This window comes from Mauremys reevesii, linkage group 25 (genome assembly GCF_016161935.1).
Source record: "Mauremys reevesii isolate NIE-2019 linkage group 25, ASM1616193v1, whole genome shotgun sequence".
Taxonomy (NCBI): Eukaryota; Metazoa; Chordata; order Testudines; family Geoemydidae; genus Mauremys; species Mauremys reevesii.
In genome coordinates, this window is record NC_052647.1 from 14501753 (window position 1) to 14514006 (window position 12254).

A 12254-nucleotide genomic window follows, 5' to 3' on the forward strand; every position below is an offset into this window, starting at 1 on the left:
CATAAACATCCTCTCACACTCACTCCTTTCTGCGCTGCCCCCATGCAGGTTGTGTGCAGCGCTTTAAGTGCTGTCAGGTCAGTATTGAAGATGGGCTGGGCAAATCCTGGTGGACCTTGAGGAAGACCTGCTTTCTGATTGTGGAGCACAACTGGTTTGAGACTTTCATCATCTTCATGATCCTACTGAGCAGTGGAGCCCTGGTAAGTGAGTTTCAGAAGTCTGTGAAGCCAAATAACATTATATTGGGGCTCTTCTCCTAGTGCACTGAGAGCTATTTCTGGGCGTTTTGGTGGGGAAAAGCCATCTCTCCTTGGACAAGTTGGGGAATGAAGGATAGACTTGTGATTTATTATTAATGATTTGTATTGCAATGGGCCCCTTTGTGCTAGGTGTTGTACAAAAACCTAGCGAGACGTGGTCCCTGACCTGAAGGTTTTCCAATCTAACTTAAAGTAAGATGCAAAACTAGGAGCCTTGAAATCTTGAGTTCTAATCTTTGCTTTGCCACAACTCAGTGAGTGACCGTTGGCAAAACCACTTCACCTCTCTGGGCCTTAATTTGCCCATTGCGTTGTAGGGATAGCGATACTTTCTGTAACATTCGCACAGCTCCTGGAGACCTTCAGATCGGAGGCACTGTGTGGGTGCAAACTGGGATGCATGGTTGTGACGCTGCAGCCATGTTTCTAGAGGCTGAAGTTCTCCTACCAGTGAAAGATCTCATCTAATTTTTTTCCAGATCTTTGATGCGAATCAGCTTCTTGGGTATTTAGTGGATTGTGCTATACAGTGAATGAAAAAATGCAGTACATTTCAGCAGCAAATTCTAGTACAACAGAATTCCTGTGCTTCTCCACTTCTCTTTAGTACCTTTGGCCAGAATGTTTAGAAGGTCTCCGCACCCAGAACTAGAGCCTGATTTTTTTATTTTTTTTAAGCGCTCAGCTCCCATTTAGGCATTGAAATAAATGGAAGGATTTTCAGAAGAGCTCAGCACACTAGATGCATGTTGAGAGCTGAGCTGTTTTGAAAATCTGTAAGCATCACAATAGGAGACACTGGGTGCTGAGCACTTTTGAAAAACAGTCCCTCACTTAGGTGCCTAAAAGGAAGCTGAGTTCCTTTGAAAATCTGGCTCCATGGGCTTGTCTACACTGGATTACTTTGCACCAGTGCAAATGTGCTGCATTGGTGTAAAAAATGACTTCCACTGGTGCAACTTACCCTAGTTTAAATAAGCTGCAGGTTTGCTGCATATTCAGTGGCAAATCTTATGCCATGACAAGTGGCATTTGATTATTTCCCAGGCCTTTGAGGATATTTACATAGAACAGAGAAAGACCATCCGGACCATGCTGGAGTATGCAGACAAGGTCTTCACCTACATTTTCATTCTGGAGATGTTGCTGAAATGGTGCGCCTATGGATTCGTCAAGTTCTTCACCAATGCCTGGTGCTGGCTGGATTTCCTCATTGTGGCTGTATGTATTTTCTGCTTCTGATCTCTGGCTGGGAAAAATAAACTTTACCTGGGGGGTGGAGATGGGGGTGTAATGCTGTGCTCATGAAAAGGGTCCAGTAGATGATGTATCTCACTAGGAAGTGTGTGCAATCCCATATGTACAAAACTGGAGAAAGGACAGAACCATCTAGACAAGCAGAGCTACTGGGGATTGTTATATGCGACTGAGAAATTTCTACACCACAGGTCTCAACAGATACATACAAAGGAAGGGTTTCCATCCTCTGGCTCATGCTGTGTTAGCGTTGCTCTTTCTGAAGGACCTATACATCGAGGAAGTTATAGGAAGAGTTCAGTAGAGTGTAAAGAATTTGTGCTACAAATGAACATACCTTTCCCTGGTTCCAGGCCATCTGAAGCAACATCTTCTGTCTCCATAGTTTGTATGAGACACCAATGGGAGAGAGTCCAGCAGGTGGAATCTTTCAGTGCTGCCACCTGGTGACATCCATGCACACTCTGGATGTTGGGTGTTGGGCCGATGGGTCTTTTCAAAGCTTTGTAGAACTCCAGGTACTTCCAATTCAAGTGAAGAAAAACCTTATCACGCAAGATAAAGTTTCTTTATTCCTCTTTGCCAAAGAGGATCCAGTACCCAGAAGAAAAGGGCTGATCCTCACGTTGGAGATATGGACAGCAACTTGGTGTAGGCTAGATGTAAGAGGATAGAAGGGGCAGACCTTCAACATGGACACACTAGCATAGAGACCCGCGTAGAGAGAGCTGGTTGAAGGAATATACGGAAGAGAGAAAATGAGGAGGAGGAGAAGGGAAATGTGAGCAAGATAATTTATGGAATGGAAAACAACACAAGTATTTAAAACACGATGAGTAACATTTTCAAAAGCACCTATATGACTCAGGCTCCGAAGTGCCAGAGTCACTTATGAAAATGGAATTTTAGGCTTCTACGTTCCTCAGGTGCTTCTGAAAATTGTATCTGCGTGCATTCAAAACATCCATCTGTGAGGCAGTGTCCTAGCTGAGGGCCCAGAGGACCTGCTGCACCAATCAGCCCAGATGAATGATAGAATATTAAGCTGAGAAAAGGCCTTTCTGAGTCTCTTGCTGGGAGATGGAAAATTCTTCTTCGAGTGATTGTTCACATCGATTCCAATCAGGGTGTGCATGCACCGCATGCACAGTCATCGGAAAGTTTTCCCTTAGCAGCTCCCGTCGGGTCGACTGTGGAGCCCCCTGGAGTGGTGCCTTCATGGCGCTCAGTATATAACCCTGTCAACCCGACCCCCCTTCAGTTCCTTCTTACCATCCATGATGGCCATTGGAACTGCGTTCACTTGCCTTGCAAGTGCTTCCTTTAGTTTTCTTCTTTAGTCCGTAGTTTCCTAATCAACATCGAGCGCACTAAGCCTTTCAGGAAATTGAACCAGTTGTTCCTTGCGGTGCAGACCGGGTGAAAATGCTCCTGGTCTCTTCCCAATGCATTTCTTCCTGGATCAGAGACTGCATCCACACATGCTACGAGCTGGCTAAGGTCCCAGCCTCGGCTATTACAGCACACTTCACAAGGGCACAAGCCTCGTCAGCAGCTTTCCTGTCCCATCTCCTCATTCAGGAGATCTGCAGAGCGGTAACCTGGTCATCGGTGCATATGTTTACCACTCATTATCATATCATCCAGCATTCCAGAGATGATGCGGCATTCAGCAGAGCGGTGCTCTAGTCAGCGATTCCTTAACACTGACCCCACCTCCGGGGGAGAGCTTGGGAGTCACCTGATTGGAGTCGATGTGAACAAGCACTCGAAGAAGAAAAAAATGGTTACTCACCTTCTCGTAACTGTTGTTCTTTGAGATGTGTTGTTCACATCCATTCCACTACCCACCCTCCTTTCCCCTCTGTCGGAGTAGCCGGCCAGAAGGAACTGAAGGGGGGTCAGGTCAGCAGGGTCATATATTGAGTGCCATGAAGGTGCCACGCCAGGGGGCTCCAGAGCTGACTCGAGGGAGCTGCTAAGGGAAACCTTTCCGACGACCGTGCACGCAGCGCGCGCACATCCTGAATGGAATGGGCGTGAACAACACATCTCGAAGGACAACAGTTACGAGAAGGTCAGTAACCATTTTTTCTGAATAGGATTTACTTGTGCTGTACAGTAGTTATGGGAACTCTAGAAATATCTGAGTAGATGGAAGACTTGTCCCTGGTGTGTTGGGGACCTGCTAACATGGAGCCAAAAGTGGGATCAAATTATCTGATATTTACTGTAGTAAAATGGATATTCAAAGTTTCCTGTTTGCTCTCTGCTCACTTGGGTGCCCCTCCTCTAAACACAGATCCTAAGCAACTCTTCTGATCTGTAAAGTCTAGTGAATCTGTAACTTTCTCTTGTATTACTATATAGCGAAACACAAGACTAAAATGAAAACTCCAAGACCAGACCCTTAACCCCTCCCAAACTGGATTGAGGAAAATGGTTGAGCAAGATTAAATGGTTTAGATATACTTTAATAAGAAAAGGCCTGCAGTTAAGCTAGGTAGGAGAAAAATTGTAAAGGTAACTCTGTCCTCACGCTTCGTAGTGTGAGCTAATTCCAGCTGGGGTCAGGAAGTACAGTATTGCACAACTGACAAATGCAGTACAGATTTGTTCACTTCTTTCAAAGCATCAGATCACTGCTAGAGTGAGGATGTTGAATTTACCGGTAAGGTAATTTCTACCGTATGTAGCGAACAAGAGCAATGCAAGTGTACATATTAGGAAGCTAAGTTTTCTGACTGCAAAGTGCTTTACTGAAGATTTCAGGCTTCACCTGGTAAAGTAGTTGGGAAATGACACCTTTGTCTGCAAAAATCTGAAGAGTGAATTTGAATATGTTGGTGTTTAAAAAGTAAGGTACTGAACCCTAACGTGGTCAACAAAATCTTCGTTAAACCATCCCATCCCATCTCTGCCAGACCAGATCCTTTAAAGCCTCTAAAAGGGCAGAAGTGGGGTTTGAGTTGAATCTCGTGATGGGAACAATAACTAAGAGGGAATAAGCGTTTACATCATAACAATATTTTTTAATGTTATTTTTCAGGTTTGGTAGCATTGGTAAATAACCCTTCTCATCTGATTCCTAAAGCTTGCTGGGTATACATGTGAAGAAAGAGTCTTTTTCTGGGTAATAATAATTAAGGCTTCTGCTTTTCAGTCCAGCAGGATTACTTTTGGCATGTACCAGTGCCCACTAAACATCCTGTTGAAGTTTCCAGTGAATTGAGTATATAATACTGAAAAATGCCATTGAAGGTTGAAATATCCTTTTTGTAAGTTTCACTATTTCTTGTCTTATTCACAGTAGAGACCAGGGCATTAATCTAAGGGTGAGGGGCTCAGTGGAGTCTTGGTTGTTTTGTACTTGAAATGCTTGAATTACTTCTGCATTCTACATTAGAGATGATCCTAGGTCCAGACACCCCAACCCATATCCTGAAGTTTGGATCTGAAACCCCTCACTTGGTCTTTGGGGATGAAGCAGGGCTGTAGATTTATTTATTTATTTATTTTAATATGAGCAGCACACACAAGAGCTGCTCTGCTTTGGAGCCATTTCTAGCCTTCAGAGTAGCAGCCGTGTTAGTCTGTATCTGCAAAAACAGGAGTACTTGTGGCACCTTGGAGACTAACAAATTTATTTGAGCATAAGCTTTCGTGGGCTAAAACCCACTTCATCGGATGCATAGAATGGAACACACAGACAGAAGATATTTATACATACAGAGAACATGAAAAGGTGGGAGTAGCCAGACCAACTGTAAGAGGCCAATCAATTGAGATGAGCTATCATCAGCAGGAGAGAGAAGAAAAACACCTTTGAAGTGATAATCGAGATGACCCTTAGAAGGTGTGAGGATATTTTAACATGGGGAAATAGATTCAATTAGTGTAATGACCCAACTATTCCCAGTCTCTGTTCAAACCTAAGTTAATTGTATCTATCTAATTTGCATATTAATTCAAGTTCAGTGGTCTCTCTTTGGAGTCTGTATTTGAAATATTTTTGTTGCAAAATTGCCACCTTCTAGTCTGTCACTGAGTGGTTAGAGAGGTTGAAGTGTTCTCCCACTGCTTTTTGAATGTTACGATTCCTGATGTCAGATTTGTGTCCATTTGTTCTTTTGCGCAGAGACTGTCCGGTTTGGCCAATGTATATGGCAGAGGGGCATTGCTGGCACATGATGGCATATATCACATTGGCATGTCATCATGCCATCATGTGCCAGCAATGCCTCTCTGCCATATACATTGGCCAAACTGGACAGTCTCTGCGCAAAAGAACAAATGGACACAAATCTGACATCAGGAATCGTAACATTCAAAAAGCAGTGGGAGAACACTTCAATCTCTCTAACCACTCAGTGACAGACTTGAAGGTGGCAATTTTGCAACAAAAAAAATTTCAAATACAGACTCCAAAGAGAGACTGCTGAACTTGAATTAATATGCAAATTAGATAGATACAATTAACTTAGGTTTGAACAGAGACTGGGAATGGTTGGGTCATTACACTAATTGAATCTATTTCCCCATGTTAAAATATCCTCACACCTTCTAAGGGTCATCTCGATTATCACTTCAAAGGTGTTTTTCTTCTCTCTCCTGCTGATGATAGCTCATCTCAATTGATTGGCCTCTTACAGTTGGTCTGTCTACTCCCACCTTTTCATGTTCTCTGTATGTATAAATATCTTCTGTCTGTGTGTTCCATTCTATGCATCCGATGAAGTGGGTTTTAGCCCACGACAGCTTATGCTCAGTTAGTCTCTAAGGTGCCACAAGTACTCCTGTTCTTATTTCTAGCCTTGTTCCGTCCTCCCCGCTAGGCAGGGTTACAGTAGGCATCCCTCCTAACAGCACAGCTTGCTACATCCTGTGATCATTTACCTGCAGATCAACGTCTCGCTCAGCACAATAAGCTTCCATGAGAATTGACTCATAGTTGATTTCTCCTTATGCACAGATCTGTTTCTCTGAAGCTAAGTTTCTAGTCAGTAGGCCAGGCTGCCTTGAGCTCATGCCCAGGGATGACACTGTTGTGCAGCACTGCTTGAGATGGGTTAGAAGAACTTGAACTTAAAACTATGTCCCTTCTGCTTTTCTCTGATATAAACTAAAGCTCCTATGTAAGACATTTCTTTATGAGCTTAGTGAAGAATCCCTGTGTGTTCTCTCTTGCAAGGAAGTTCTTTCTAATGTAGGATGGGAGCAGAGGCTATGGCAGTGGACTCAGTCTCGTGTCTGAAATACCTGCACTTGCTGGAACCATGGTTCATACCCACCAGCATCAGTGCAGCCCTGCGACCTTCTGGAGTAGATCTAATGTTTTCCAAGAAGGCCACTGTGAGGCTAGTAAAAGTCCCATGGCACTTCTTATAAGAGTACCTAAGGGCACATGGACAAACACTTAATGTCCCCTCCTGCCCACTGCTGTGAACCAGCTGGTGATGGTCAAATCTGAAGATGGCAAAAGCAGGAGTCCTATGCATGAGCAGTAAAATGAGATTGAATCTTCATCCCACAAATGTCAGCAACCCCACTTCCTCCATGTCCGCTTACACAAGCCTCAGGCAGCTCCTCCCACAGATCAGTTCAAATGTATGTCCATACACCACTCTCATTTCGGGGTGTATCTGAAACACTGAACTGCACCTGCTTTTTCTGAGATACCAAAGATCCTGATGCGCCCCCTCTCTCTCAAAAAAAAGTGGTCAGTGGCTGAGATTGCTAAATTCTTTTCTTGTTTTAGTCTGAGATTCCTTTACTCCTAAATCCCTTAGCCCTCGTGTCCATCTCCCTGTACCTGACCCTCAAGCTCAAATGTATGTGACTATGGTGGGGGAAGGGGAAAATAATGTGTCTCATTCTTGGCACAGTTACTATTCTGGATAGCTGTGATAGACAGTGACTATGTAACCCCCAGGTCCATGTATTGTATGTCCCCTCTATCCCTGATCTGTTACGGCCCCCAGTCTGACTCTTCACATCACGATGTACATACTCATGGTTTCAGTTCTGACAGTCCCTGGTTCAAGCCACTGCTTTTCAAGCAAGAAGACAGCTGTCATAAATATGACAGAGGCTACATCTACACAGCAACCCCCTCCCACCCCCACCTCTCCGCAGCAGCAAGTCTCAGAGCCCAGGTTAACTGACTCGGGCTTGTGGGGCTTATGCTGCAGGGCTAAAAACAGCAGTGTAGATTTTTAGGCTTGGGCTGGAGCCAGGCTTCCAAGACCCTCAACCCTCCAGGGTTTCAAAGCCCAGGTTCTAGCCTGAACATCTACCCTGCTATTTTTAGGCTTACATCGAGAGGCCCTCCCACCTCCCCAAGTCAGTTGACCTAGGCTCTGAGACTCGCTGCTGTGTTTTTTCGCCATGTTGATGTACTCAGAGAGACTTGAATCAATAGCCCAGACCAAAGCATCCCTGAATATTGGTGCAATAGAAATCTGGTCCTGAATTTGGTTCTTAGAGCCCATTTCTAGAATGAACTGCCACCATCCTTGAAGTTCATTTACTGCTCAATGCCTCAGTTTCCCCATGTTTTAAAGGAGGATAAAAATTCACTGTTAGGAACTGTGTCCTGTTATGAGGATTAACTAGCTAATGATTGATAAGGAAAATCGCTGTGTAAGGGCTCAGTTATTTCATGATACATAATGATCAACTGACATTTTTAAATGGTTTAGATCAGGGGTCAGAACCTTTCAGGAGTGGTGTGCCGAGTCTTCATTTATTCACTCTAATATAAGGTTTCATGTGCCAGTTATACGTTTTAACATTTTTAGAAGGTCTCTTTCTATAAGTCTATAATATATAACTAAACTATTGTTGTATGTAAAATAAATAAGGTTTTAAAAATGTTTAAGAAGCTTCATTTAAAATTAAATTAAAACGAAGAGCCCCCCCGGACCGGTGGCCAGGACCCGGGCAATGTGGGTGCCACTGAAAATCAGCTCATGTGCCGCCTTCGGCACGCGTGCCATAGATTGCCTACCCCTGGTTTAGATACTTGCCCTTATGTGTCTCTGTAGCGTGATAGTGGTTGATTTTAAATCACAAGCGCTTTCATGGGAGGCGGATGAATGTGTTGATGGTGAAGGACAGTTATTATACAGGACCCTATCCACATCCCGGTGTCATCAACAGGAGTCTTTCCAATGACTTAAATGGAAATTGGATCATGCCAGTAGAGTCACTAAGTGTACATGGTACTTTACGGGCAGAAGGTCCCTTTAAATTCACAGTATAAGGACCCAGTCCTGCAAGAGGCTTAGTTACCCTCAGCACCTATTGAGGACATTCTGTAGCTCTCAGTAATGGATCCTAAGTTACATTCTAAGATACGATCTTTAACAAAAAAAAGATGGCTTTGGGGCTAAGGCAGAGTACAGTGGACTTAGGACATCTAGATTCTATCCCCAGCTCTATCATAGACCCACTGTGTGACTCTGAACAAGTCATGTCGTCATTCTGTGCCTCAGTTTCCCCATTTGTAAAATGGGGGTAATTATACTAATCCTCTCTCAAAGCAGGTTGCGATGCTCAGTGATAATTAAGCTCTGCATCCTTTGCAAATCTTTGTATGGAGGTGCTAGAGAAGTGCTATGTGTTAGTAGAACAAAAAAGTCTGAGGTTTAAAAGTGATACAAATTTGAAACTGCGTGCTTTAAAGCCAAGGATGTTCAGAACTTTATGATACCAATCCATCCCCCAAACTATTCGTCGTCTTTTGATATAAAGTAATAAAACCTTATTCTGTTTTTCAACGGTCACTGCTGTAGAAAGAACACCAGGAATGAGTGAGGTGACTGCTATTTGAATAAGCTAAGCAGGGCAGTTTGTGCAGTGTGTGTATTTATCTGTATTCTTTCTCATAGGTACCTTTAAATTTTGTCTGGCTTAATTTAATGGGAGCTGCTTGGACCCTGCAGACAATAAAAGGGCGAGGGTAAGGTTCTTGTCATCCGTTTGGGCTCCTCCTTCCAACAGACCCTGTTTCCGTCTGTGTCTCTGCCTCTCTCTTACTTATTTTTTCCCCTTCGTTTTTTTCTTATGCCTCTCTCAACCGCATTATTTCCTTTCAGGTCGTTTCAGTCAAGTGAAGTAGGCAGCTGGTGTCATGTCTTCGGTATTTATCTTTGGGGGACCCAGACCTGCAGTCTGGGCTGGGCAATCAGTGCTAGGGGATTCATTCTAACAGTTTGGAACCTTTTTTCTTTTTTTTTCTTTTTCTTTTTGTTTTCTGTGTAGGTCTCTTTAGTCAGCCTTGTAGCTAATGCCCTGGGCTACTCGGAACTAGGTGCCATAAAGTCCCTTAGGACACTAAGAGCTTTGAGGCCTTTAAGAGCGTTGTCCCGATTTGAGGGGATGAGGGTAAGATGCCATTAGCAGCTGATCCTTCTGCATGCCTGTGGAGCGGGTTTTTTTAAGCATGCTAGAACTGATCAAACTGGTGGAAAGATAATTCCAGACAGAATCATGATGCAGCTGCTAACTTGATCACACCCCCTGTTTATGTCCCCTTACCCTGCCCTCTGCTGCACACTCCCCTTGTAAAGAAGGGAGATGCATTTAGCTGCCTCATTACATTAATTATTGGCCCAAACCACACGCCATTCGTAGAACATGTTCAACACTTGGCTGTTCTCATTTGGCCTGGCTTATGCCTCTAGCATCCGAGGGGGCTTCTCAGCTGTAACTTTTTTTTATCTAGGGAGAATCACCAGGTGCAAAGAAGCAGAATTCGAACCACCTCAAATATCTTCCCCCTCTCTCCCCCAAGGTGTTGGCCACAGTGGAGCTGGTGGGATTTAATCAAAGGAGAATTTAAAGGGTTTATAAAAAAAATCTAATGTATTCAAGTCAGTAAAAAGCTGCTTCTCCTTCTTGGATAACTCAGGCCTTTCATCCCTGCAGGAAGGAAATGGGGGAGAGCTCAGCTGTTTCAAAAAAGCTTTTGGTTTAATTCCTCTTGTTGCACCTTGTTGTTCTCAATCCAGTCTGGCGGTGACTGGAAGCCTTGTCTGATAGTGAAGCTTTCCTTTCCACTCCCTCCCTGTTACCATGCTTTTATGGTACCCGGTCCTGTCACTGTGATATTAGCAACAAAGCACAAGCAAAGCATTGAACTTAACAAGCTTTCCTGAAATTGTTAGATGGTACCAATGTCATGGGGATTCCATTTGAAATGATTGCAGTGTCTTGTTACTTTGCCACTGATTTTATATTTTGGTGCTTTCCCCCCTCCTTTCGTATTGAAATAATCAGGTACAAAAAAGCAAAAAAATCCAACAAAACATACCTTTCTGTAGGTAAAGGGTATGTTGGACCAATGGATTTTCATTGTTGCTGTTGTGAACAATATTAATTTAGGTCTATTGCACTAAAGAGCAAGAAAATGCACCCTTAAAGTTAAAGATACCATATTAAAAATGGAATAAAACAGCTGGGAGATCATACTAATCTCTAAGTTTACTTCAGGAGTAACTCTAGAGTAACTCCGTTGGCGTCAGTGGAATTACTCTGGATTTACACTGGTGTAATTTAGAGCAAACTAATGGCCTAAGGCAGATAATGACCTGTTAAAGGAATTCCCAAATAGATCTCTAGGGCATGACATAAACTACAATATCTATAAAGAGAATCCAGTGGAAGCAATAGTCTGTACTGAGGGTAGTGATTGTACAGTCGCTGTTGGCTACATACACTAACCTCAAGTCAGCTACACAACATGGCCATATCAGAGTTGTGTAGAAAGCGATAGTGAGGCCTTAACTGTGCAGAAATGATCCTGACGAGGCTAATCCTGTAAAAATCTTTCAGCAAATTTCTTCAATAGCACAGTCACAGTACAGCCCCTGAAATGCCAGTCCTGCTCATCCGCCCTCAGAACCACAGTTGCAGTTTTGTTATAGTGGAACAAAATCTGTGTTGATTTAAAGTAATTTAAATAGCTGAAGTGGAATTCTGAAGAGTCCCTTTTCCCAATGCCAAAAAAATAATTGTTTCATGCAGTTCATGGGTGTTGGCACATACAGCAAACTCAATGGTTAAATTCACCCCATGGCTACTTATATCTCATTTCTTCTCAAATGTGAGGGCTTAGTGGACATAAGCTGTGTGCTTGCATTCTGTCCAGGAGCACATTTTACCCTAAGTGCGTGAAGAGGCAGCAGTGTCTTGTTGCTGGAACTAGATATAGGGAGCTGTGATTCTGCCTCTGATTTGTGAGTGACCTTGGGCAAATCACTTAACCTCTCTGTGCCCTGTACAAAGGGGCTAATAATACTTCACTAGGGTGTTGAGAAGTTTAATTACTGTTTGTAAAGTGCTTTGAGATCCTTAGATGTAAGGCATTATACAAGTGCACGGTATTAATATGAAGTATCGTTACTGGAAATGGCCTTTATCTGCTAAAACAGATTTCAGGTATTGACCATGTGTGTTTTTATCTTAACCTTTAGATGCTCATGGGACATTCGCCTGAACTGACACTATTGGAAAAATGAGTAACCTTTCCACACTAAAATCCTGGCCCCATTGACATTAATGACAAAACTCCCATTGACTTCAGTGGGGCCAGAATGTCACCTTAGCTTGGTCTACAACTTGATACTGGTAACATCATTTGGGTCATAATAAAGGTGTGAATTAAATATCAATATCCGCAAAGCTACAGACTTAGTATTTCTAGAAGGATAGTCTTTAACTTCAATTCCT

General features: G+C 43.2%; 1 protein-coding gene across 1 annotated transcript in view; it reads left to right on the top strand.

Moving 5' to 3' along the window:
- Positions 1 to 12254, top strand: part of SCN8A (sodium voltage-gated channel alpha subunit 8) — a 147731-nt gene that overhangs the window by 116768 nt on the left and 18709 nt on the right. The window contains exons 21-23 of the mRNA XM_039514119.1: positions 49 to 203; positions 1311 to 1484; positions 9786 to 9908. Of these exons, the coding sequence (XP_039370053.1) occupies positions 49 to 203; positions 1311 to 1484; positions 9786 to 9908 (452 nt within the window). The remainder of the gene's footprint in view (positions 1 to 48; positions 204 to 1310; positions 1485 to 9785; positions 9909 to 12254) is intronic.